Genomic DNA, 22,469 nt, shown 5'->3' with positions numbered 1-22,469 from the left:
AGCAGCAACCTCTAGACACTGACCTTCAGAGCGATCTATTGGTCTGTACTACAGACGATCGTACGATGGAACTTCTTCTGTCTGCTTTCCAGGCTTCAGGAAGAGATCATGCATACCTGAGTAAGCTTATACCACTAAAATGGGTAAGAGAACCTTAGGCCAGTGGCCAGATCTTTCTCAGTGGGCATACCCACCGCAACCACTTTGTAGGTACCTACTCCCTAAAGCACTCCACTTATGTATATACTCTCTTGCGAACTTCTATGTATCCCTATATCTAATATTTATCTATTCCCAATATGCTCATAGGTATATACTCCCCCTTTGTGTTCCCTTACGTACCTACTCCAATGTACTGTGTCCTTGTGTACATACCTATATTCTCTCCCTATACTCCCTCCCTGTACCTGAATATCGGATGGTGTGCCCACATCCCTTTTAGAGGGCTGGGTCTGCTCCCGCCAAAGGCATGAGTTGAAAGTCAATAACAAGTAGTAAATGACGGAGATTTTTTTCGATGTCTGTAAATCAATCAAGCTAAATGGCATTATGGAAGAGAATGCCCTCTTCTGTGGCCTCATCCCGCTAGCGTTTACGATCGGCGACGCTTTTCTGGAGTGCGCAGCGCTAAAGTTGCGCAACCGTGATGTTAGCGTCGCGATTTTCTTGTTCTAGAGGTAATAATGGTGGTGGGGGTGGCTAAAATTAACCGACTGAAGCTGTAAAACAGTGTTTTTAGGGCGCCAATTACACACCTCGCATCACCTAAATAATAATAGTAGCAGTAAACTTGCTATTGAGATTCAGTAGCTATCCAATTGTCACATGATTAACTTAACAGAATCATGCCCCCAGTCTATTACAAACAACGGAATATCAGTTAATATCTAACAGTTGTTCAGATACAGTCAGGTTAAGCAAGAAGAGACAATTTATGACAGTGTTATTTGATTTATTTATTTTTGCTAGTTATACATTGGTAAAAATATTTAATGCTATGAAACAATTTGACTTAGCATTTGGTTTGTAACAATAAATTCACGCATAACAGATGCAGGGGAACTAATGTAAGATTTATGTAGTTCCCAAATGATAAGCTACTTGATAGTTTGTAGCTAAAAAAATTGCATTACATGCATTAGTTATGTGTTTGAGAGAAACAGTTAACCTGATGCAAAGCTTGGAAATGAACCAGTAGTACTTTATCTTATGTTCCTAAGAAATAAAAATTTCCTACAATATTTTACACTTGATCAAGTTAAACTATGTAGTAAAAAATTAAGCAATTTTCTGTCATATGAATTCAGTAGATGACTAATTACATAGAAATAAAAACTTTAACCTTTACATTTCAGACAAGGGATACAGGTTTAAAAAAAAATACATTATGCCCAGAAATATAAACAACGAAAATGCATATAAATTTCGCCAAGAAGTCAAAATTAAATGATTAGTTGTATTATAAGATGGGCATAAACCACTTACCTAAACCAAGACAATCAGTAAAACTAGCCTTAATAATACCAAAAGCAAGTTTAACTTTTTAAAGGCCACAATAATTTAGGTAATATGATAAATAAATGGGTGTTACCCTCTAAATGGGTAATTTGAAGAGCTATATAAAATGAATTCTTACTTATTCACCCAATCTACAATTATTAAATCAAAGTAGCACTTAGCACAAAAGACTGACTCAGACAACAATAAATGCAATTATACATATCTAAGATACACACTAGCATAATATTACTTAAATTGAAGTCAAATAAATTTTGATGCAGGTTGTCATAGCTTATTATATAGGAGGAAATAAAGTGAAATACATTACAATTATAGTGTTGAATTCAAAGTGAGAAATAGGTAGATTGGGTCTATGGAGAAAAGTTTTGTGGGAGAGAAACTAGAAAGTGCTTCCCTCTGGGGGCTGTGACAGCTTCATGTTTTCCTTCAATGTCATGAGACGTCTCAGTTCCTGCAGGACTGTCTTGATAGTGTAATCACGTTGCCATCTAGCAAGAATTGGAACTTGTCTGTTATCCACCTACAACATAAACAGAAACTGTAGCACTTGTGTTATGCTATCAATATCTAATATTTTATAACTCAACATTAGTACTTACAAGTCCAGTCTGACTGTTAACACAGTTCATGTTGATTCTAGAAATAAAGCGAGCAGTTGGAGGTTCATCAGGGTATCTAGTACCACACTCAATTTTAAGTGAATACATCCTATTTTCATAAGGCGTCTGGAAAAGAATGTATAATTTAATGCTCAATAATATTTACAACAAATAACACTAATTTACAACATTCGATTTTTACCCTAGGGGGGCCAATTATCATTCCAGTCCAATGGGTGAGGGTCATGTCATCATCACTCTCGAGGCCCCATGATATGGTTCCATCGCCCACTCCCTTTTGGCCTTGTTCAAGTTCTTCTAGAAGACGAAAGTTTCGAGGAACCACTGCGCAAAAATAAGTTTCATTAAAATAATGCAAGACATGTAGAACTTAAGTGCAAAGTAGTTACAGACAGCTGTCAACAAAATAATGAAATGTTTTTTACAAAAACTTACCAACGCCTGATGACGGATTCGCCATGATCACAATTTCACCGGCGCGCACTACCTAGCGAAAAAAGCGTATAGTTTAAGATTTATTAAGCAGGCATTTACCATACAAATCGTTTATTCGCTTTTTATAGCTGAGCCTCCAACAACTAATAACGATAAATGATGAAATTTATTCGCTTAAAATACTTAATTTTTTCACTCAAAGAGAAAAAAAGGAAGGTTAGCAATTTTTTGTTGACTTTGACAAATGTCATTGCTCTCTCTCTTCCTACTCTATGGCAAATATGGAAATCAATTTTATTTTGTATGAATTAAATAAATATACTCATCGATTAGGCTTTTTATTCTAACTTAAAGCACGAACTTAGAAAAATTTGCTAGTTTCTCATTATTGCAAACCTTGGGCTTGCAGACGAGACAGGTAAAATTGAACACAGGAACTAGGGGAACACAGGTATCCTCTTAGATTGTAAATCGAATCGACCCAAGTGGTTGATTGTAAGTGATTTATGAGAAACAATAGAATGTTATATTTAATTCAGGAAAAATAAGCGTTAAATAATCCACTAAAATCTACAATTCTTCTGAAGTTGTGCTCTTCTGAATCGACGAATAGGTATGTACAATTTTATTATCAGAAACAAAATCCTAATCGTGATAGCATGAATTAATCATGACATGGTATTAACCAGAATAATATAATAAAAGCGTCATTTTAATTTTATTGTCTAAAAAAACAGAAATAATTTTAGTATTAATTACTTTTTTGGTTTTAAAAATATATTAGATTTTTTACTAATGGTAGCACAGGCCGAAAATTGACATTTCATTTGCACATAACCTCAAATTTTGATTGAAATTTGTTGCATGGATAAAAAACTAAGCGTAACTTTCACTTATTCAAAGATCGATTTGACTGGTTTCCATGACGCTGCAATTACTACGCGTCATACGTAATTCATTTGCATTACCAACTGAAAATTGTTCACTTTATTTCGGCCGCCATTGCAGGTTCTTACGTAGCGAATACCGTTATACGGATAGTGGATTGAGACGCGCGAGGGGGGTACGAATCAGCAGCGCCGTTGGAGCGCGAGTTCACTCTGTCACTCGGTCATTACGGTATTTCTGTACAGCGCGTCCTACATTCACTATCGTGAAAGAAAGAGTGACAATGCCCGAAAACAAACAGTTTCAGCGTCTTCCTCGATTTGTGGTGCCCAAACATTATGATTTGCAATTGGTGCCGAATCTTGAAAAATTTACGTTCACGGGAAAAACAGCAGTGAAAGTATCGGTAAGGGGAAATTTCATCATCGACGATGCAAAAAAATCGTTCCATGTGTCTTACTAATCTGATTTTGATTGTTTTAGATTCTAAGTGCTACAAATGAAATAGTATTAAATTGTTTGGATTTGGAACTGAATGATGTCAAGCTGCAGTACGAGGATGGAGGACCGGAGTTTATCAGACCAACTGACGTCCGTATCAGCGCAGCAGATGAGACCGCGACTATTGTGTTTGATAAAGCCCTCGTGGAAGGCGACGCTACGTTGCATTGCGAATTCAAAGGCGAGATCAACGATAAGATGAAGGGTCTCTACCGCAGCAAGTATCTGACGCCCAGTGGCGAGGAGCGTTACGCAGCAGTCACGCAGTTTGAAGCGACAGACGCTCGGCGCTGTTTCCCTTGCTGGGATGAACCTGCCATCAAAGCCACGTTTGATATTACCCTTGAGGTCCCTGCTGACAGGGTGGCTTTATCTAATATGCCTGTTAAAGAAGAGAAACCCCATGGTGATAAGAAGATAATTCACTATGACACTACACCTATAATGTCTACTTATCTTGTAGCTTTTGTTGTGGGTGAATATGACTATGTAGAAAAGAAGTCTCGAGATGGAGTTTTGGTGAGAGTTTACACTCCTGTTGGGAAAAGCAAACAAGGTATGTTTGCTCTGGAAGTGGCAGCTCGAGTCCTTCCTTACTACAAAGAGTATTTTGATATAGCTTACCCTTTGCCAAAGATTGATTTGATTGCAATAGCTGATTTCTCTGCTGGTGCCATGGAGAACTGGGGATTAGTGACATACAGAGAGACTTGTCTCTTGGTAGACGAGGAACACACATCAGCTGTCAGGAGACAATGGATAGCGTTGGTAGTAGGACATGAGCTGGCTCACCAGTGGTTTGGTAACCTGGTCACTATGGAGTGGTGGACTCATCTGTGGTTAAATGAAGGCTATGCATCTTTTGTTGAGTTCCTGTGTGTCAATCATCTCTTCCCAGAATATGATATATGGACACAATTTGTCACTGAAAATTATATCAGGTATGGTGCACAATAACTACTTATAAAATATATCTAGAAGTATAATTTGATAATATTTTTATAAAAAAACAAATGATAGGATAATGCAGACCCTGCTGCAAAATTGTTAATTCCTAGAATAAAATTAAATATTGACTGTGAATATTATGAAATTAACCAGAACAAATAGTATTTATAGTATTTATAATAAGATGTGATATATCTTTGTTGTATGCTTGTGAGCTTGTTTATGATTGGTATCCTTTGAATGTTTGCCAGAATGCAAATTGTTAAGTCATTCACCCTGTAAACACCGTACAATGGAATTCGTTGAAATGACCTACATCAATTCAGCATTTATTTAGATTTCATTTATTATTCATTTTACTTTTCTTTGTTCAGTGTAATGAAAATAATGAACTTTTTTGTTACAGAGCATTAGAATTGGATTGTTTGAAGAACTCCCATCCTATAGAAGTTCCTGTAGGTCATCCTTCTGAAATTGATGAAATATTTGATGACATATCATACAACAAAGGAGCATCCGTTATCCGTATGCTGCATAAATACATTGGAGATGATGACTTCCGTAAAGGCATGAACATTTATCTTACTAGACACCAGGTATGTTGACTAATTTCTGTATTTACTACATTTTTTGTTAATTTAAGTTATCACAATTTTTTTACCGGTCCAACCCAAAAGTGTTTGTGTATGATTTGTAACTGCTTTAAAATTAAGCAAAACAAACTTAAAACATTATGATGGTATTATTACTCAAGTGTTTTAATAAATATAAATATCAACTCATCAACATATCTTTTTGACAATGCTGTCAACATAATCTAGGTTATTTCACTAGACATTGAGCTAAGTAATTTGATATCATCTGATTTATACATACATATAATTATGCTATTTGTTTTGGGTATACTTCAACTCTTCTATATCATATAACTGGCAATTGAGATAAAAGCATTATGAACAATGCAACATTGTTATCAGAAAATTATAATCATAAAGTAAAGAGACATTTTAGGAGCATAGAGAAATAAAAATTTCCTTTTTATTTTAGATGAATAGAAAAATAAAGCTTTTATTATATTTCCAGTACAAAAATACCTTCACAGAGGACTTATGGGCTGCCCTGGAGGAGGCTTCCAACAAACCTGTAGGAGCAGTTATGTCCACATGGACCAAACAGATGGGATTTCCTGTTGTGGAGGTTTGTATAAAAATTTACTATTGAGAGTGAGAGTGCTAATAAACCAGTAAGTGCATACATGTGAAAAATGCATGCGTATTTAGTAGTTTATTGCGAAAATGCAATTACTCTATATAAATTGTTTGACATGATACTAATTGCTGTTGAACTACAGTTAATATCATGATGATATATTATTTAATTATAGGTGAGCTCAGAGCAACAGGGACCAGACAGGGTTCTAAAGCTGACCCAGCAGAAATTCTGTGCTGATGGCAGCCAAGGCGGAGATGTTCTCTGGATGGTCCCCATAACAATCTCCACTCAAGAACAACCTTCAAAGGTAAATCAATATTGACAGTCATGCTTTCTAAAAAAAATATTATGATTAAAGATGTTATCAACAATAATATTGATAACTGAACAGCCTTGATACCAGTTTGATAAAAGTGATACTTGACCTACTTAAAACAGATTTCAGATTTTATTATCTAGTACAATTGTTAGTCAAAAACTATTCCAGAGTTGCATGATTTGTAAACAAATCTGCATATAAAATTTATTTTTGCTCTCTGGTCTTGGCTGAACTAAAGCCGGTGAAATTAAATAAATAAATGTCTTACAAAAATCTATAAAATATTGAAAAAAGTGATGCAAAATATTTATTGAAATGAGTGTGAGCTACACTGTTTTTCCAATGAGGCTAATTCTTTTATAGACTTTTTAAGATACAACAAAATGAGTACCACTAACAAGGTTTCAAGATACTAGATAGTTCATATCTATAGTTCATGTATGTTGCATATTTCAGGTTGCATTATCAACTGTATTAGAGAAGAGATCACAGGAGGTAGTGTTGAAAGATGTCTCCGAGAGTTCATGGGTCAAGCTTAATCCTGGCACTGTAAGTTCTTTTTTGTATTAAACAAAATCAATGTATTGATATTCATTTATACTCATTATTCTTTGCTTTTATATTTAATTTGTTTTCTCTTGACAGCTATATGATAAGTAATCACAAGAACTGTCCTTCTATTCTGTAACAGTTTACCTGGAACTAAGTTTATTTTTATCTGCAAATTGTCTGATAACTTTCAGGTGGGATATTACCGCACTCGCTACCCAGCGTCTATGTTGTCGCAGCTAGTGACAGCTATCCGCGACGGCTCTCTGCCGCCGCTCGACCGGCTCGGACTTCTCGACGACTGCTTCGCGCTGGTACAGGCCGGACACACACAAACTGCTGAGGTAGTTATTCTTACATTACATAGAGATTTTGACTTGAAAAACAAATTAAAAATGAATCATCATGACAAAGAATTCCCACAACTTCAGAATTCTATAACTTGCTTATTTAAGAGTCATACTGATCGCTTTTTGTACATTTTTCTTTTGTGTTGCCAGTCAATAATAATTTCCATTTTCTTTTTCAGTCTCTAAAACTTATTGAAGCATTTACCAACGAAACCAATTTCACAGTATGGTCTTCTATCTCAAACTGCCTATCGAAATTGAGTGCCTTGTTTTCGCATACTCCTCTCGACAAGCCCTTGAAAAACTATGGCCGTAAACTGTTTTCGAACATTACTCGGAAATTGGGTTGGGACGCTGAGGAAAAGGAAAGCCATCTGGACACCCTGCTCAGAAGCTTAGTTCTCAATAAAATGATCAGCTTTGAAGACCCAGATACAATTAAAGAAGCAAAGAGTCGGTAATTATAACATTGAATTATATATTATATAGTTAACAATTTAAGTAACGACGTGAGCTGTACGTTTATGTCAGGTATCGCACCGCACGATGTTGTCACTAACATGTATACATGCAACCTTGCAGTTTCGAGAAGCACATATCGGGCGCGTGCACGCTGCCGGCGGACCTGCGCTCGGCGTGCTACCGCGCGGTGCTGGCGGACGCGGACGACGCCACGTTCCAGCGCTTCCTGGCGCTGTACCGCGCCGCCGACCTGCACGAGGAGAAGGACCGCATCAGCCGCGCGCTCGGCGCCGTCAACGACGTCGCGCTGCTCAACAAAGTGCTCGACTTCGCTATATCGGTAAATATTTCAATATAGATACGTTTATAGTTTTTCGGTCGCTGTAAACTCGGTCATAATTTGGTCATAATTTCGGTTTGAGCGCATGCACTATAACTGTCTTCTTCCGATAATTTATGACTGATTTATATTCATATACCTAGGTACATTTATTAACAGTTAAAAAACTTTATTAATTTGTCCTTACAGGATGAAGTGCGATCCCAAGACACCGTCTTCGTAATTGTTTCCGTAGCCGTCAGTAAAAATGGTCGCGATCTCGCTTGGCAATTCTTCAAGGACCATTGGCAACAGTTTATGGATAGATATCAGGTAAATAATAAATATTTAACATGTTTCTGCAAAATGACTAATAAGCTATTGTGTATCCGATTTTAAAGAAATTGCAATTTATGCGTTATTTTATTTGATAACAGGGTGGATTCTTACTGGCCCGCCTGGTGAAGTCGACGACGGAGAACTTCGCGTCGGAGACGTGTGCGCAGGAGATCGAGCAGTTCTTCCGCACGCACGCGTCGCCGGGCACGGAGCGGTCGGTGCAGCAGGCGCTGGAGACCGTGCGCCTCAACGCCGCCTGGCTGCGCCGCGACCTCGCCTCCACCACCGCCTACCTGCACTCCTACCACTGACGCCCGCAGCCCGCAGCCCTACCGTCCTAAGCTTACTTATACGTTAACTATCTGCCGCCGAATATATTACTATTTTGTTATTACCGATAGTAAATTATTTGCAGGACCAAATGATACAAGACTGAAAACTACAACGAAATCTACAGTAATGTTTTATCTAGCATTATCATTTTCATGATACTTTACTTTGCATATTTATTTTCGTTTCCTTTTACTTAATACTGTAATGAACAGAAGTTGAGTATCTTCTTTTACATTATATTTTTTTAGTTTACTTTTAAATAGTTATTATTTGATAATTGGTGATAGCTGATTTGTTCGGTTTTGACATTATCATGTTAATATTTCGCTAGTGAAACCGCAGTCCAGCTAAGAATACTGAGTTATTATTTTACCCCCAGAAAAATGGTAAAGCAAAGCTAAAATTATATTGTAACTGTAGTTTTGTCAAACTTTATTGTCCGGTCAGACAGATAATTTAAATGATACAAAATATATACAATCTACACATATTCCGAAATTCTGTTACTAATAGTACAAGTGGAAGTTCGAAACCTAGATTGATTTCTAGTACGTATTTTATTGCTAGAAGGTATAGTGCATAGAGTTGTTACACTCAATGTTGTTGCAAAAGAACTATTCTTATATACATAGATCTAGCATACATGTCTTTATACAGCTGTAGTTTAATTTAACATTAATATTAATTAGGGTCTTTTTACAAAGCTTTCGATTTATTTGTATATTTAATATGGGGCTATAGCACTCTCTGAAGATGCAAGTTACTAACGCTAGCGTGTCAATCTCCTTTCTAGATGTGTTCTTGAACTTAAAAAAGTTGTAATATGTGCATCTAAAATACGCGAATTTGATCTTGTCACGAGGTCAACAATTTACACAACACAGGTATAGTAAGTTCAACTCAGTCGTGCGCGCGGCCCTATGTGTGGGTAACCCTTGTACATATACAGTGACTTTGTGTGCGTGACAAGAGGTACAGTCGGGTACAAATACAGTTATTTAGGGGTTGTATACGGCTGTTTAAAGTACAGTTATTACGTAATTTAGTTTATTTATTTATAATGATTCTGTATCGCTACTTGAAAAATCAAATGATGAATTTTCGGATTCGCTACTTTCACCAATGTTAATTATAAATTCTGACTCCATGTCAAAATGTCTATAGTATTCTTCTTTTTTCTTTTGTACATGTCGACAAGTATTACCCAACATCCCTTCATCAATTTGACTTAAACGTTCATTTATGAGTTTCATTATTTCCGTCTTATTTTGGTCGACATTATGCGAAGCAATATAATTTTTTAAAATTCCCCACACATTTTGTTTCCATTATTATACTAAATTATAGGTCTTTTACATTCTTAGTCCACACATTTATTTATTGTCCGCGTACCCCGAGCTAGAAAATATGTAAGGAGTATTTAATTCATCTTAGATATTTCACTTCATTTATTTCTTAGATACTGTCAATGTCAATTTGAAAAGCCGTATGAGAAAATAATGATAAACTGTAAAATGTAATAATAAAAAGCTTTGAATGTTGTTTCATTTTTTTGAAACGCTACCTGACTCCTTAAAACATTTTCTCCGTGAAGAACTAGATATTTTCGTAAACGACTGTACCCATAACAAAAAGCGATGAGAACACGTCATGCTCGGACGACGTCACTGTCACACGAATGAAAGTTGTATATTTACAAGCCGACGCACACATAGGGCCGCGCGCAAATCTGAGTTGAACTATCTATAAATCTGAGTTACATTAAATTAATAAAATTTCAACAGCATTTCAATGTAAGATTGGGCATAAAATATTATCCAATTTCTTATTAGAATAGATGATATGCAAAGATCTATTAGGCTTTGAGACAAGATCAAATACACTGAGTATAGTTCTAAAAGGTTTGGGCCTAAGTCCTACGTCGTATTTTGTAAATGTGTATAAATATTATTTAATTTTTGTTAAACATGTTAAGTGTTTTACTATGTATTGGTGCTGAGTGCATTTTTGTTTTCTTTCAGTTCTGTAGGACTGAGTAATTTTGGTATGTTGTAATAGTTGCCAGGAAGCTACTTATTTGATGCATTTTACATACCTATATGTAATTTATTGGTGGTTTATAAAGACATTGTTATTTCTAAAGAAGAAAATATATAAGTGAATCTAATTTGCATAGATAAAAACTTATTGTATTTGCTCGTACGTAAATAATGTGTGTTCAAATCATTCTCTTTATTTATTTGTTGACATGCAAGCTTAGTCAAAATTGTGATTTTGGGGCTATAACAATTTAAAGTTACCATTAGCGTCGCATTTGTTGTCATCATTGATTTTTTTGTAAGACTGTGTTATTGCAATAAATCGTACAAAATAATAAAATGACTTTTCTATTATCACATGTAACTGTGATGTTATTTGTGTCTACAAGGTACAACGGTTAAGAAAGCTCTTGGCGAGCACTTTAATTTCATTCTATGGTAGCCAAGTTGGAGTCGGGCGCGATCTAGTGTATTCGACAGCATAGAATACCTACATGAAGTAAAATCCTCAGGACGTGGGTGAAACTGTGGAACAGCATAACCAAAATTTTTGTGTTGACGGCTTTATTCGTCTGTTATTTGAGTGTTTCAATTCATCTCTATGCCACATCTATATTTTTTATTTACTGAATCTATACTAATATTATAAAGCTGGAGAGTTTTTGAACGCGCTAATCTCAGGAACTACTGGTCCGATTTGAAAAATTCTTTCAGTCCATAGGCTATACATAATATATCAGCACGCTAAGACTAGCAGAGTAGTAATGAATCCTTACGTACACTCTATGAACTCTATGTATTTCCTTATGTACACTCTTTGAACTCTGTATTTCCTTATGTACACACTATGATCTGCCCTATGTATTTCCTTATGCACTGATTGATTATGAAATCTCAGAAACTATAAACTCTACAAACTTGAAGGGAGGTAGGTTCTTTATAGAGGGAAGACATGCATTAAGGAGGGATTTTACCAAAATCTATTCCTTATGGGGTTGATAGTTCACATGGAAGACCTGTTTTAGAAGTGAGGGTCTTAAAATTTGTAGTTAGCCCGCTTACGATAAAAAAAAATTGTACGCGGACGAAGTCGCGAGCGACCGCTAGTTACTTATAATAAAGCAAGAAATGAAACAAATGTATAAAACAGTACATCTATATTGCACTATAACATCTCACTGAGTATTGTACAAATTGTGTATCATTATTACGAAAATGGATTATACTAAAATACAATCATTACACAGTGATGCCAATGAAATAGCTAGCGGGTGCATTATCACAACACAAACTAAGAGGTACACAAGTACATAGGGCACAAGCACTCCTTGCAACATCGGTTTATGAAAAAAAACTTATATTCGTCTGACAAACCCCTTGGCATAAGGGCACGATGGCGATGACTTTATATTTTATTAAATTATAATAACTAGTAATAATTCGTCTTCATAAGTCACACAATGTGAATATTATTGCGTCTTGTTAAACTTGATCAAATAGCTAAGATTAGACGAGTCGCTTGTTCCAACTTTTACGTCACGAGTATGTTTAAATAGGCTTTAATCTATAATCTATTGCTTGTACGTAATATACATATAATTTTAATTACAACCTTTTATAATGCAGAAGTCAGATCTTTCAACAACATTTAAACTTCATTATTACATTTAATAGACTTCTTACTCATTAATTATAATTATTATGTACAAAAAAACAGATTTATACATTAAAGGTTCAGGTAAATACACGAATCCACGAAGGTAAAGGTACTATAGAGATGTTCAAACAGATGAGTGTTACCTGTATCCATATATCTATACGTACATAGACTTAATACTACCTAGTGTCCATAATATTTACTATCTAAGATGATACTGAATATTTGGTAATATCTCTATGAAATCTGTTTACTATGCAGATTTGAAAGTTAGTTAAAAAAAATTACAACCATTTTTTATAAATCAAAAGAAGTAGCAGCTTATTAGAAGCAGAAGATATTTTCCAAACATTCCGTATGATCTCTAGTTAGGCATGTTATACACTTATGAGGGTTAGAATATTCAATCTGTAATATGCAAAACTTTTACGTTATCAGATATTATATGCCTGTCTGAAGCAATGTTGTGCAGACCCACACAAGCGTATAGTACGCCTCAACCACGGTGAAACTTATTATGTATGATTAATATCATGTAGCTTTGCGAAAATTGACAACATTAGCATTATTACCATAGATCCCGTATTTAATGCAAGTTAAACTATTGTAACAGGTAAACTGTTAGCTTTATTTGAAACATTGCTTTTTGAACGACCGAGGACGTTGCCTTATGAATTGCTTTAAAACTTAGGCGCTATTGTAGGAAAAGTACAAACGCAGGTTTTCGCAGAAATCAGGATATGTCTACTAGAAACCGGAGATGATTTTCATAAATTGAATATACTTTTTAATGCATGAATTACCTACTACTGTATGTAGTATGTGATGTTATTCTCTATTTTCTTTTTATATTGCAAAATGTTCTAATCCTAAATCCACGCACTTAATATAAATACTTTTCGTACAGGCACAGAGAAAAGAGAGCATTTTTAAAGCAAATTGATGAGCCAACGTTCAGACAGTGCTGACAATTATTTTTTTCTTTATCTGTGTTTGTATAGTACCATCAGCATTAAATACATGCAAAAATATTCAACTCTCTTATCTTCTAGCTTACCCAATTATAATTGTATAGTTATTTATATTTAGCCGTTTTTAACGGTCGCAAAGAAGTAAACACTTACAGGAGAGTCAGCCAGTTGGAATATTAAAATCGTTTAATGCTGACTGTACTAAATATATTTTGTAAAAATACAGTAAAAGATCGTCTGCTTACTTGTAGTACCAGTCAAATACATTAATATAATTTCGGACGGTATTTAAGTAGTGGTGTTTATTTGGTACAGCTCAGTGTACGTTCATGTGTTGTCCGAGTTGCGGCTTGCGTCCCTAACGTTTGCGGAACACGTCACTGTCACTTACATAAATAAATTAATATCAAAAACAATTGAAGTTCATTAGCACTGCTCACGTGATATCTCAAAACATCAACGTTCATAGCAATATTATTCAGTAAGTAGAACTTTATAAAATTTGTATTAATTCAACTTATTGCATGCAGTTGTATAAAATAATAGCTGCACTTACAGGTTATTCATAATGAAATTTCCTTTGTAAAGTATGTAACCAATAAATTCAAAATAAATTCTTTACTTTGAATAGCTTTTGTACACTATAGAACAACAGTTAGGTTTCATATCTGTGAGCGATTACATACTGTCTCTTCTGTACTATACACTATTCTTCTACATACAACTTTTGTTGAATTATAATTACACTATAGCTAGTCTAGGTTTAATAAAATAGCAAAATTAAAAATAGTTGTTAAAATAAAGAATGACTAGAGTGAGAGATAGAAAAACTGAAATATGATAAGAAATTAATAGCTGCTAAAAAGAATCCAGTTCTTCTCTTTCTGGATATCACGATTTTATTCCGGAGGAAATTAATGATTATTGATTCTATATACTTGATTCAAATAAGAAATAAAATGTGAATTTACTTACTCACAATACACAAGAGGTACAAGGGTACAATAATACTGCATTTCTTTGAAAAACGTTTAAAAAACAGAATAGTTTGTGAGACATACAGTACAAAAGCTGTCGAGTTTAAGTCATAAGTTTCAAATATCGTCCTGTCGCATTTTAATATCAGAAGTCATATTTGTAGTATGCACAACAGTTCAGTAATGTATTATTATAGGATTTCTTATATTATTTATATTAGTATGTATATAAATTGCCATTCCAGAGAAGAAGTTGTTTAAGTTAAATGTACATAGCAGACATTTATTTACATATGAAACATCTGATAACTGACATTTAATAAAAATAAAATATATTTCTATGTGTGAATAATATTATTAGCAATCTATAAATTACACTTTAACTAATGGACATCACCAAATCTCATGATTCGATTTCAAATGAATTACACTATACATAAAACCACACGTATTACCTATTCTAAGATGTCTCCTAATTGTCCCAAGTGTGAACACTGTTGTCGCATCTTTTGTACGAACTATATTTTAACAAGCAGATTTATATTTCTCTTATGAAGCAATATAGTGCAGTTTGCGTACAAATTATGAACAAGACTGATTACACTGAGACTGATGTATAAGAAAACGGATAGTTATGCTTTCTCTTATAATATATAATACACATATGATTCACATCATTTTTGTAGGTTTTAAATATTGTTACTTGTTAGGCATTATCAATAAAATAAACACATATAAAAAGTAATAAAAACACTTAGAGTGCTATGTGTGTGGAAAAATTTGCTAGATAAATTATCTTAGTTTAAACAAGGTTTATTACATTTTATCTTAACTCAGATATAATGTTAGTCACGTCGGTACATACTTTTTAGTGCTTTAGTATTTTTGTTACAGGTTATACATATAGGCAGATTAGAAATTCCTTCACCAGACCCCTTTAGTTCAGGTGATCTGAGAGTGAGAAGTAATTGTTCACGACATCCACCACAACATGACATCACACAATTTGAGCAATTGCTTAGGAATAAGATCATTCGAAAAGTAAACAATATCTACAATAATTGAGATCAAGAACGCACTTAGGTAAACTATAAAGGAGAATGTTAGACTTTTGAATAATACTACAATGTACTAGCTATAGTTACTATTCAAGCGTAGTTGAAAAAGTTAATTTTAACAAGGTGTATAATTGGTGGGTTACCTCACTTATATAACTACGATTCCTTCATTAGTTTGAAAACTAGGACTAGAAGCGTGAAGTCTTACAAACAATAAAAATGCACATGATTCGCATCCGTATGACTAAAATAAAAGATACAACACAAGAGTATTAATAACTACCTTGACGTTACTTAACTGTGTACACCACAAGATCATGAGTTTATGGACGATTCCTCTTTCGATTTATTTCTATTGTATTTTTAAGTACATCAACATTTCACGTAAGACAGCATGTCTCCCGGAAGTAGTGGTAGGCGAAGCAGACTCTACGTGTCGTTAACATATTTATGGTTACAGACTGTTAAAACTGTAGCGCAAACCTCGTAACATAATATGCTATTCATACCCCTAGAAATTCAACAATTTAATATTCTGAGAGTCGGAAATCTACATAAAACAGGGAACATCTAGATATCAAAAGAAAATATTTCCACAGATTTGTACTGCGAAATTAGTGTAAGGTGCAACAACGACCTAACGTCTTGTGGCTAATATAAAATATGTAGCTCATAATGTATGTAATGTGTTTGTGACTGGTGGTGTAAATGCGGATTACAAGGTACATAAAGAATAGCTTACTCTATGATGAGGCATCTCGGTAAGTGTTCGTGGAGATAGTCGAAGAGTTCAGGCGAGGCGCCGGGGCAGTTCGTCAGCTCCAGCTCGCGCAGCTGTCGCAGCTGTATGAGGCTCGACAGCCCGCCTGACGTCAACAAAGGACATCCTGCAAAGAGGTCGGTACATGTAGCTAATACCGCAGTTAAACATAAAAAGGGTTCGTTTTATGTCGTGCCGATCAATAAATTAGCAAGGTTAAGTTTACTGCGGTGAGTTCATCAATGGGTGCCTACTTTATTAGTTAATATACTGAGACCTATTTTGTTATCTGCACTCAATTTTTCCTCCGTGTGATGGATTAGTGTGCATAATTGTAAACTATTTTAAAAGTTGGCTTACCATTTTTTTTTTTAATTGTGTTGCCCGGTAATTGGGTTGTGGAGGTCAAATAGGCAGTCGCTTCTTTTAAAACACTGGTACTCCGCATCCAGTTAGACTGGAAGCCGACCCCAACAAAAAGCTCGGAAGATCATAATTTTTTAAAGTTTTCCTTTTTAAAATTTCCTTTGAGATTGGTGGCTTACCGGCGAGAGACAGCAGCTGCAGCGAGCGCATGCCGCAGAGGTGCTGCACGCCGAAGTCGCGCACCTGCGAGCACCAGCGCAGGAACAGCGCCACCAGCGACTGCATCGTGCTGATGTAGCCCACGCCGATGTCCGTTATGTGCACACATCTGACGACAATATATATTTATTTCTGGCTCGCGAATATTTTATATTTATTTCATTTCTTTCTTTCGTTATATTTTAATCCCGACATTTCGGATCCTTTACATTACAGAATCAATGGTCACGGGCTAACTACTTTTACAGCAGACTTGCTGTACTGTACTGTACTGTAGTAGTTTTATTCAAACGATTCATATGGCGATGCCTATGATATATGAGCTTTTGTAGTTGCGAAATCAAATCAAATGACGTACAATAAAATCACGTTGCAGTTCACCATGTTCCTTTTAGGGCTCTTGTTGTACCAGGGTCTCGATAACTCTTTGGAACTATCTCGTAGCACATGGCTTATGAGCTAACAATGATACACAGTGCTGAAAGAAGTGATATTACATTTGGAGCCATCAGTGACTGTATTGTGCTTTCCTTTGAACGTAAGCTCATCAAATACAAAATAACAAAACTCCTAATCCCAAATAAGAAAAAATATCAAAACAAATAATGGCGTCCACGGCCGGTTTCGGCCACGGCGGCTGTTCTCATATAACGAGATCAGCCAGCTGCGCAGGACATATTATAGTGCACGAGCCTTTGCGCGGACACGGGTGCACTTCTTATTCTTTCACTCTCATAACCCGATGGGACGGCAATCCGACACGACCGGAAAGAGATCAGGCGCAAGACCGACATTTACGTGCTCTCCGATGCACGGGTGAATCAATCACCAACTTCCAGACTACGGGCTGCTTTGTGAAAGTTTAAGAAAACCCACAAAGCGATTTCGGCCTGACCCGGGAATCGAACCCGAGACCTCGAGCCTAGCAGCCGCGCTTGCGACCACTAGACCAACGAGGCAGTCATCATCATACAATATCAAACAAATATACTTAATGGAATCAGTCCCCAAAAAGATACAAAGAAGGTATATTCACCTGTCCAACGTAAGCTCTTCAAGATGATTGAGATCGCAGGCGATGTACTCGAGCGCGTTGTCAGTGACGCGCGGACACCAGCTGAGGTCGAGACTGCGCAGACGCGGCAAGTTCTCCGCTAGCAGTTCCACGCCTTCGTCCGTCACCTTGCTGCAGCCGCTCAGGGATAGCACCGTCAGGTTTGGTAGAGAATGCACTGGAATATTATATAACCTATATTATGTATCCGCCGCTGACAGACTACATAGGTCACGGGTTCGGATTCGATTGAAATCCCGTGCATTGGAGGATACGTTGTCCTGTCGTATTGTCATCCCATCGGACTATGAGAGTGAGGGAATAGAGTACCTGCACACAGCTGTCTGATCTCCTTTCGACCATTATTATTTATACTATGTAGCCTCCCATAATTGTAAGCGCCTACCTTCTTATCATAACCATAAATTGAACAACATATTTGGTTATATGAGTGGAATTAAGTCACTTTACACTGTTCACTTTAAAAAAATTGCCATGACATAAGTTAACTGTGAAGAATTGCACATTTGTATCACCGTATCTAATAAATAAAATAAATAATTGCAATGAATTATTCTACTTTCATGAGTAAATAATAAATTGTGATTTTAGTTGCAATTTTGCTAATTTTGATTTTTGTGCCTGAATCATTAAATATCATAAATTATAAGTAGATATGTAACTAAAGAAAATATCAATACTTCTTCGACCCTTTCACCAATCATATCTAGTAATCTTTTTACGGCAACTACTTAATTATATTATATTCATTTATTCATCACATAATGTATAGTTACGCAAAGTACTAAAAGCAGGGAGGCTCAGCCTACGTCGAGCCCTTTCTCGAGCTAACTCGCTAGATGACTCTTGACCTGAATACATATGGAAGTCGGCCGGGATCGACTCGCAGTAATTGGGTGCCTATTGTTCGGCTTAGAAAAGAAGCTATAGATATTCCTTTCATCTATTTCTACTTTAGCCCTCGCGTCTCCGAAAGCCTACTTGGAATTGAAAAAATATAGCATTAGCAACTATCGTTATATATGTTTCATTGCATATCCGTAATCTCATCATAGTAATTTAAAAAATGAAATACAAAAAATGATAAACTAAACATTATTAAAAAAAAAAAATGTATGCATGGATGTTTCTTGTTCCGCTTTTACTTGAAAACTAATTTTACTCGATTTTTAATTACAATTGGCAGTAATAAAGTTTATACAATGTATATCAGAATAACAAATAAGCCACTTATTCCCATGTGCTGGAAGTAGTTCCCTCAGGACCCTAATTTTCTCACAATCTTTATTTCTGTTTGTTTAAATGCTCCGAACCGGTTTGAAAAATTCTTTCACTGTTGGCAAGCTACACGCGTCCCAAGTGACATAGGCCGTATTTCGTAAACGGGCGAAACTGCGGGAAATCGGCTATGACAAAATATGAATTAAAGCACAAAACTGACCTATATTCACAACGCCATGGTTAGTGAGCTCCCAGCAACTGTGTAAGCGCAACACACTGAGGGAAGCGCTCTGCTTCGGCGAGAAGTACCCTAGTGCGGCATCCGTCACGTGGTACGCTTGAAGAGAAAACTCATACAGTGATGGTAGCAGCTGGGCCACTGCCCCGACCTGTGGATAAAATTAATTATTAGTTTCAACTACAGAAAAAAAAAAACATTGAAAGATTCAGATGAATTGAGAAGGAACCTCCCTTTTATGAAGTTGGTTTAAAAATTGAGGAATTAACTGTGTGTGATTGCTACGTTATACGAGTGAGTAAAATTGTGATTGATCCACGAAATGTGATCAATAGAATAATGATGACAACATCGAAACATTTCGTTAAACTTATATACCAAGACACATTTTTTTAATACCTTGTATATTTTTTGGAAGACTACCTGGAAAGATTTTTAGGAGATATGTAATTGCAAATGTTATGTAACTTTATACTTACAGCCTCGTCAGCAATGTTAATGCAATCAGTGAGTGTGAGAGAGACAATTCGTGGAGTTAGGCATGCCCACAAACCAGCCTCGGTTATTTCATTGCATCCGGTTAGTTCTAGCTCAAAGAGGACCTAAAAAGATATGTTAATCTTATTAGAATTTTATATATTTTTTTTGTATGTGGTAATTATCTGAATTGCAGATGCTAATGGTATGCACCTATTAAGCAGTTCTCAGGATAAATAGCAATTAAAAATATTTTTTTTACCTGAAGATGATCCAAAACTGCTTCCAGCCCTCTGTCAGTTATTGTGCATCCTTTTAAGCCAATTGCATGAATATGATGGGCTGACAAAGGAAACTGTCTTATAAATTCATTGATATCATCATCAGAAGCAGATACTAAGACTACTCCACGTATGCCTCTCCTTATCAGAGAGTTGTAAAATCTTTGCATACAGCATCCTGTGGCTGAACGTAACTCTCGACAGTCGAGAACGGCAACGAGGCCAGTCCACCAGCGCGGTGAAGAGTACAGTATATCACGCCATCTGGTACACACTTGTGCAAGTGACCTTCTATCGTTTGCATTGAAGTATAGAAAAAACTTTTCTAGAAACCTCTCTTCTAAAATAAATTGATTCCAAGACAATGGTCTGGGTGATGGTCGGCGGCGACGCGGCACTCGTGGCGCGGCGGCTGCGGCAGTGGCCGGGCCGCACAACGCATTGGCGACCCGTTCGACGACGCCGGGCGAACGCTTGCGGCCACGCAGGCCCAGGCCAGTGATGCGTCGCGACAGTTCAGCCGAGGCTCGCTCCACGACTCCTTGCGCCGACACTGATGACATCTTCACCTTGACGCGGCGTATAGTGTCAGCCGCCGGCCGCCCGCCGCCCGACCCTGCGCCTCCCGCGCCGTGCTCACAACCCGCCACCGCGCTACTGTACAACAATATCTTACATTGAAATTTAAGTAAAGAATAAACATTTATACTAGTATAGCTACAGGTAATACTCAGCTCAGAAACTACTGCTTTGATTGAAAGAAAACTTTCCATACCTATTTGATGGACATTTATTGAGAAGAGTTACTTTATAGTTTCACAAGTAGCTCCTCTAAATTGGCAATGGTCACGGACAAGTATGTCATCATTATTCCCATGTGTGTAGTAAAATAAAACTAACATCATAATATAGCACATTTATGATTGTATTGTACCCCTACATTTTGGGCATTTATTTTGCATTGTAGAATTGAAATCTTTCCAGTGCCAATATGCAGTTTCATGCATTTGAAATTAGCTCTTTTAACCCCTTGTATGCCGGTGGTGCAGATCCTTGCGAGACACAATTGATTTTCTATTGTTCTCTAATTAGCAGAATTAAGCAGTTAATTATTTAATAATTTTCTTGTGTAAAATAGGAAAGTTTGATGACAGTATTGATATCTCTTACATTTTTCTATAACCAGTGGACTAGAATGGATCAACAAACCAATTTTTAGCATTTGCCTTTAGAACATGTATAATATTTAAAAACAAAATTATGTATTCATTTAGCCCTGTGTAATGCCAGTTGAACTAAAAAGCATATAAACATGTATCCTACTAATATTATAAACGCGAAAGTTTGTATGTATGGATGTATGGATGTTTGTTACTCTTTCACGCAAAAACTACTGAATGGATTTTAATGAAACTACAATAATATAGCTTATACATCAGAATAACACATAGGCTACAATTTGTAAACATATTGTTCGAAATACTAAACCTGCGCAGACGAAGTCGCGGGCACTAGCTAGTTTTAAAATAATTTCTGAGTACAGTGGACATTCATAAAATACCTTTCTCATTCTTCCTGAGTGACAACAAATCAAATGTTTATAAAAATCTAGATGTTTTATCGCTAACGATAGAACAGTTAGTTTGTACAGCGTTACTCGTTAGCGTTACCGTATGAATATGTTGTGGAGATCAACAAGGATTATACAAGGCACCTAGGACTAGGTCCCGAGTTTGCTCACATTAAAATCCGCAGGAAGCTCAAACAATCTCAACATTAATATTATTTGTGACTACTAAAACTTACCCTGATATCGAGGTTTATTTAGGAAATCATTTCAAACATTCGAAAATAAATAAAAAATCGATTTACTTCAAAATTTACCTTTAACTTCTTTTCTGGAAAAATATAAACCATCGTATGATATCTGCAGCTGCACTGAATATAAAACTTTGTTATGGTTAATTCAACATTGGATTTATAATGTTGAAAATAATTTTTCACGAAATTTTTACGGCTACAAGAAAATACACTTGAATTCACTCACTACTAGTGTTGTCAGGCGACTAAAATTACTAAATATTGCGTTACGTCATTGGATCACAGACAAACTGATATAATATCGATTGAAACTGTACTTACTACTGATTTTGCAAAGAAAAAAATAATCGTTCGATAAAATTATCTGGAAAATCCGTAAAACTTAGACTTAAAATAATACCGGTAACTACAAATAGTACCCAAAGATATCGGGCAAACGGGCAAGAGTGTTTTTTAGACAGACGCAGACGGTACAACACCTGTGGAATCATCGATATATATGTACTACGTACT

The 22,469-nt window shown here is 36.0% G+C and overlaps 3 protein-coding genes across 3 annotated transcripts; 1 reads left to right on the top strand and 2 right to left on the bottom strand.

Moving 5' to 3' along the window:
- Positions 1-931: 931 nt before the first annotated feature.
- Positions 932-2,820, bottom strand: LOC124635241 (ubiquitin-conjugating enzyme E2 variant 2). The gene is made up of 4 exons (XM_047171096.1): positions 2,577-2,820; positions 2,323-2,465; positions 2,121-2,246; positions 932-2,041 (listed from the first exon to the last, which is right to left on the bottom strand). The coding sequence occupies exons 1-4, from the start codon at positions 2,599-2,601 to the stop codon at positions 1,901-1,903; spliced, it is 435 nt and encodes a 144-aa protein (XP_047027052.1). The 5' UTR covers positions 2,602-2,820; the 3' UTR covers positions 932-1,900.
- Positions 2,821-3,383: 563 nt separating this feature from the next.
- On the top strand, positions 3,384-11,175 carry LOC124635057 (puromycin-sensitive aminopeptidase). The gene is made up of 12 exons (XM_047170837.1): positions 3,384-3,870; positions 3,948-4,906; positions 5,320-5,509; positions 5,997-6,110; positions 6,298-6,432; positions 6,901-6,993; positions 7,188-7,337; positions 7,523-7,800; positions 7,926-8,145; positions 8,335-8,457; positions 8,562-9,682; positions 10,544-11,175. The coding sequence occupies exons 1-11, from the start codon at positions 3,499-3,501 to the stop codon at positions 8,772-8,774; spliced, it is 2,847 nt and encodes a 948-aa protein (XP_047026793.1). The 5' UTR covers positions 3,384-3,498; the 3' UTR covers positions 8,775-9,682; positions 10,544-11,175.
- Positions 11,176-11,977: 802 nt separating this feature from the next.
- On the bottom strand, positions 11,978-22,197 carry LOC124635143 (F-box/LRR-repeat protein 16). The gene is made up of 7 exons (XM_047170946.1): positions 22,020-22,197; positions 20,117-20,792; positions 19,857-19,979; positions 19,360-19,528; positions 17,880-18,075; positions 16,804-16,952; positions 11,978-16,385 (listed from the first exon to the last, which is right to left on the bottom strand). Exons 2-7 carry the CDS (start codon positions 20,696-20,698, stop codon positions 16,237-16,239), a joined length of 1,368 nt encoding a protein of 455 aa, XP_047026902.1. The 5' UTR covers positions 20,699-20,792; positions 22,020-22,197; the 3' UTR covers positions 11,978-16,236.
- Between the last annotated feature and the right edge of the window lie 272 nt (positions 22,198-22,469).

Source organism: Helicoverpa zea, chromosome 12, assembly GCF_022581195.2.
Source record: "Helicoverpa zea isolate HzStark_Cry1AcR chromosome 12, ilHelZeax1.1, whole genome shotgun sequence".
Lineage (NCBI taxonomy): Eukaryota > Metazoa > Arthropoda > Insecta > Lepidoptera > Noctuidae > Helicoverpa > Helicoverpa zea.
Note: the sequence above shows the minus strand (reverse complement) of the source record. Positions and strands in the feature narration are given on the sequence as shown.

Excerpts from the sequence above, each read along its gene's own strand:
- LOC124635241 (XM_047171096.1), bottom strand. The coding sequence starts at position 2,601 with ATGGCGAATCCGTCATCAGGCGTTG. Across the intron at positions 2,466-2,576 it reads GAATCCGTCATCAGGCGTTG|TGGTTCCTCGAAACTTTCGT; the intron begins GTAAGTTTTTGT and ends ATTTTTGCGCAG. Across the intron at positions 2,247-2,322 it reads TGATAATTGGCCCCCCTAGG|ACGCCTTATGAAAATAGGAT; the intron begins GTAAAAATCGAA and ends ATTCTTTTCCAG.
- LOC124635057 (XM_047170837.1), top strand. The coding sequence starts at position 3,499 with ATGACGCTGCAATTACTACGCGTCATACGTAATTCATTTGCATTACCA. Across the intron at positions 7,338-7,522 it reads GACACACACAAACTGCTGAG|TCTCTAAAACTTATTGAAGC; the intron begins GTAGTTATTCTT and ends TTTCTTTTTCAG. Across the intron at positions 8,146-8,334 it reads TGCTCGACTTCGCTATATCG|GATGAAGTGCGATCCCAAGA; the intron begins GTAAATATTTCA and ends TTGTCCTTACAG.
- LOC124635143 (XM_047170946.1), bottom strand. The coding sequence starts at position 20,698 with ATGTCATCAGTGTCGGCGCAAGGAGTCGTGGAGCGAGCCTCGGCTGAA. Across the intron at positions 19,980-20,116 it reads CAGTTTTGGATCATCTTCAG|GTCCTCTTTGAGCTAGAACT; the intron begins GTAAAAAAAATA and ends ATATCTTTTTAG. Across the intron at positions 16,953-17,879 it reads GAAGAGCTTACGTTGGACAG|ATGTGTGCACATAACGGACA; the intron begins GTGAATATACCT and ends TATTGTCGTCAG.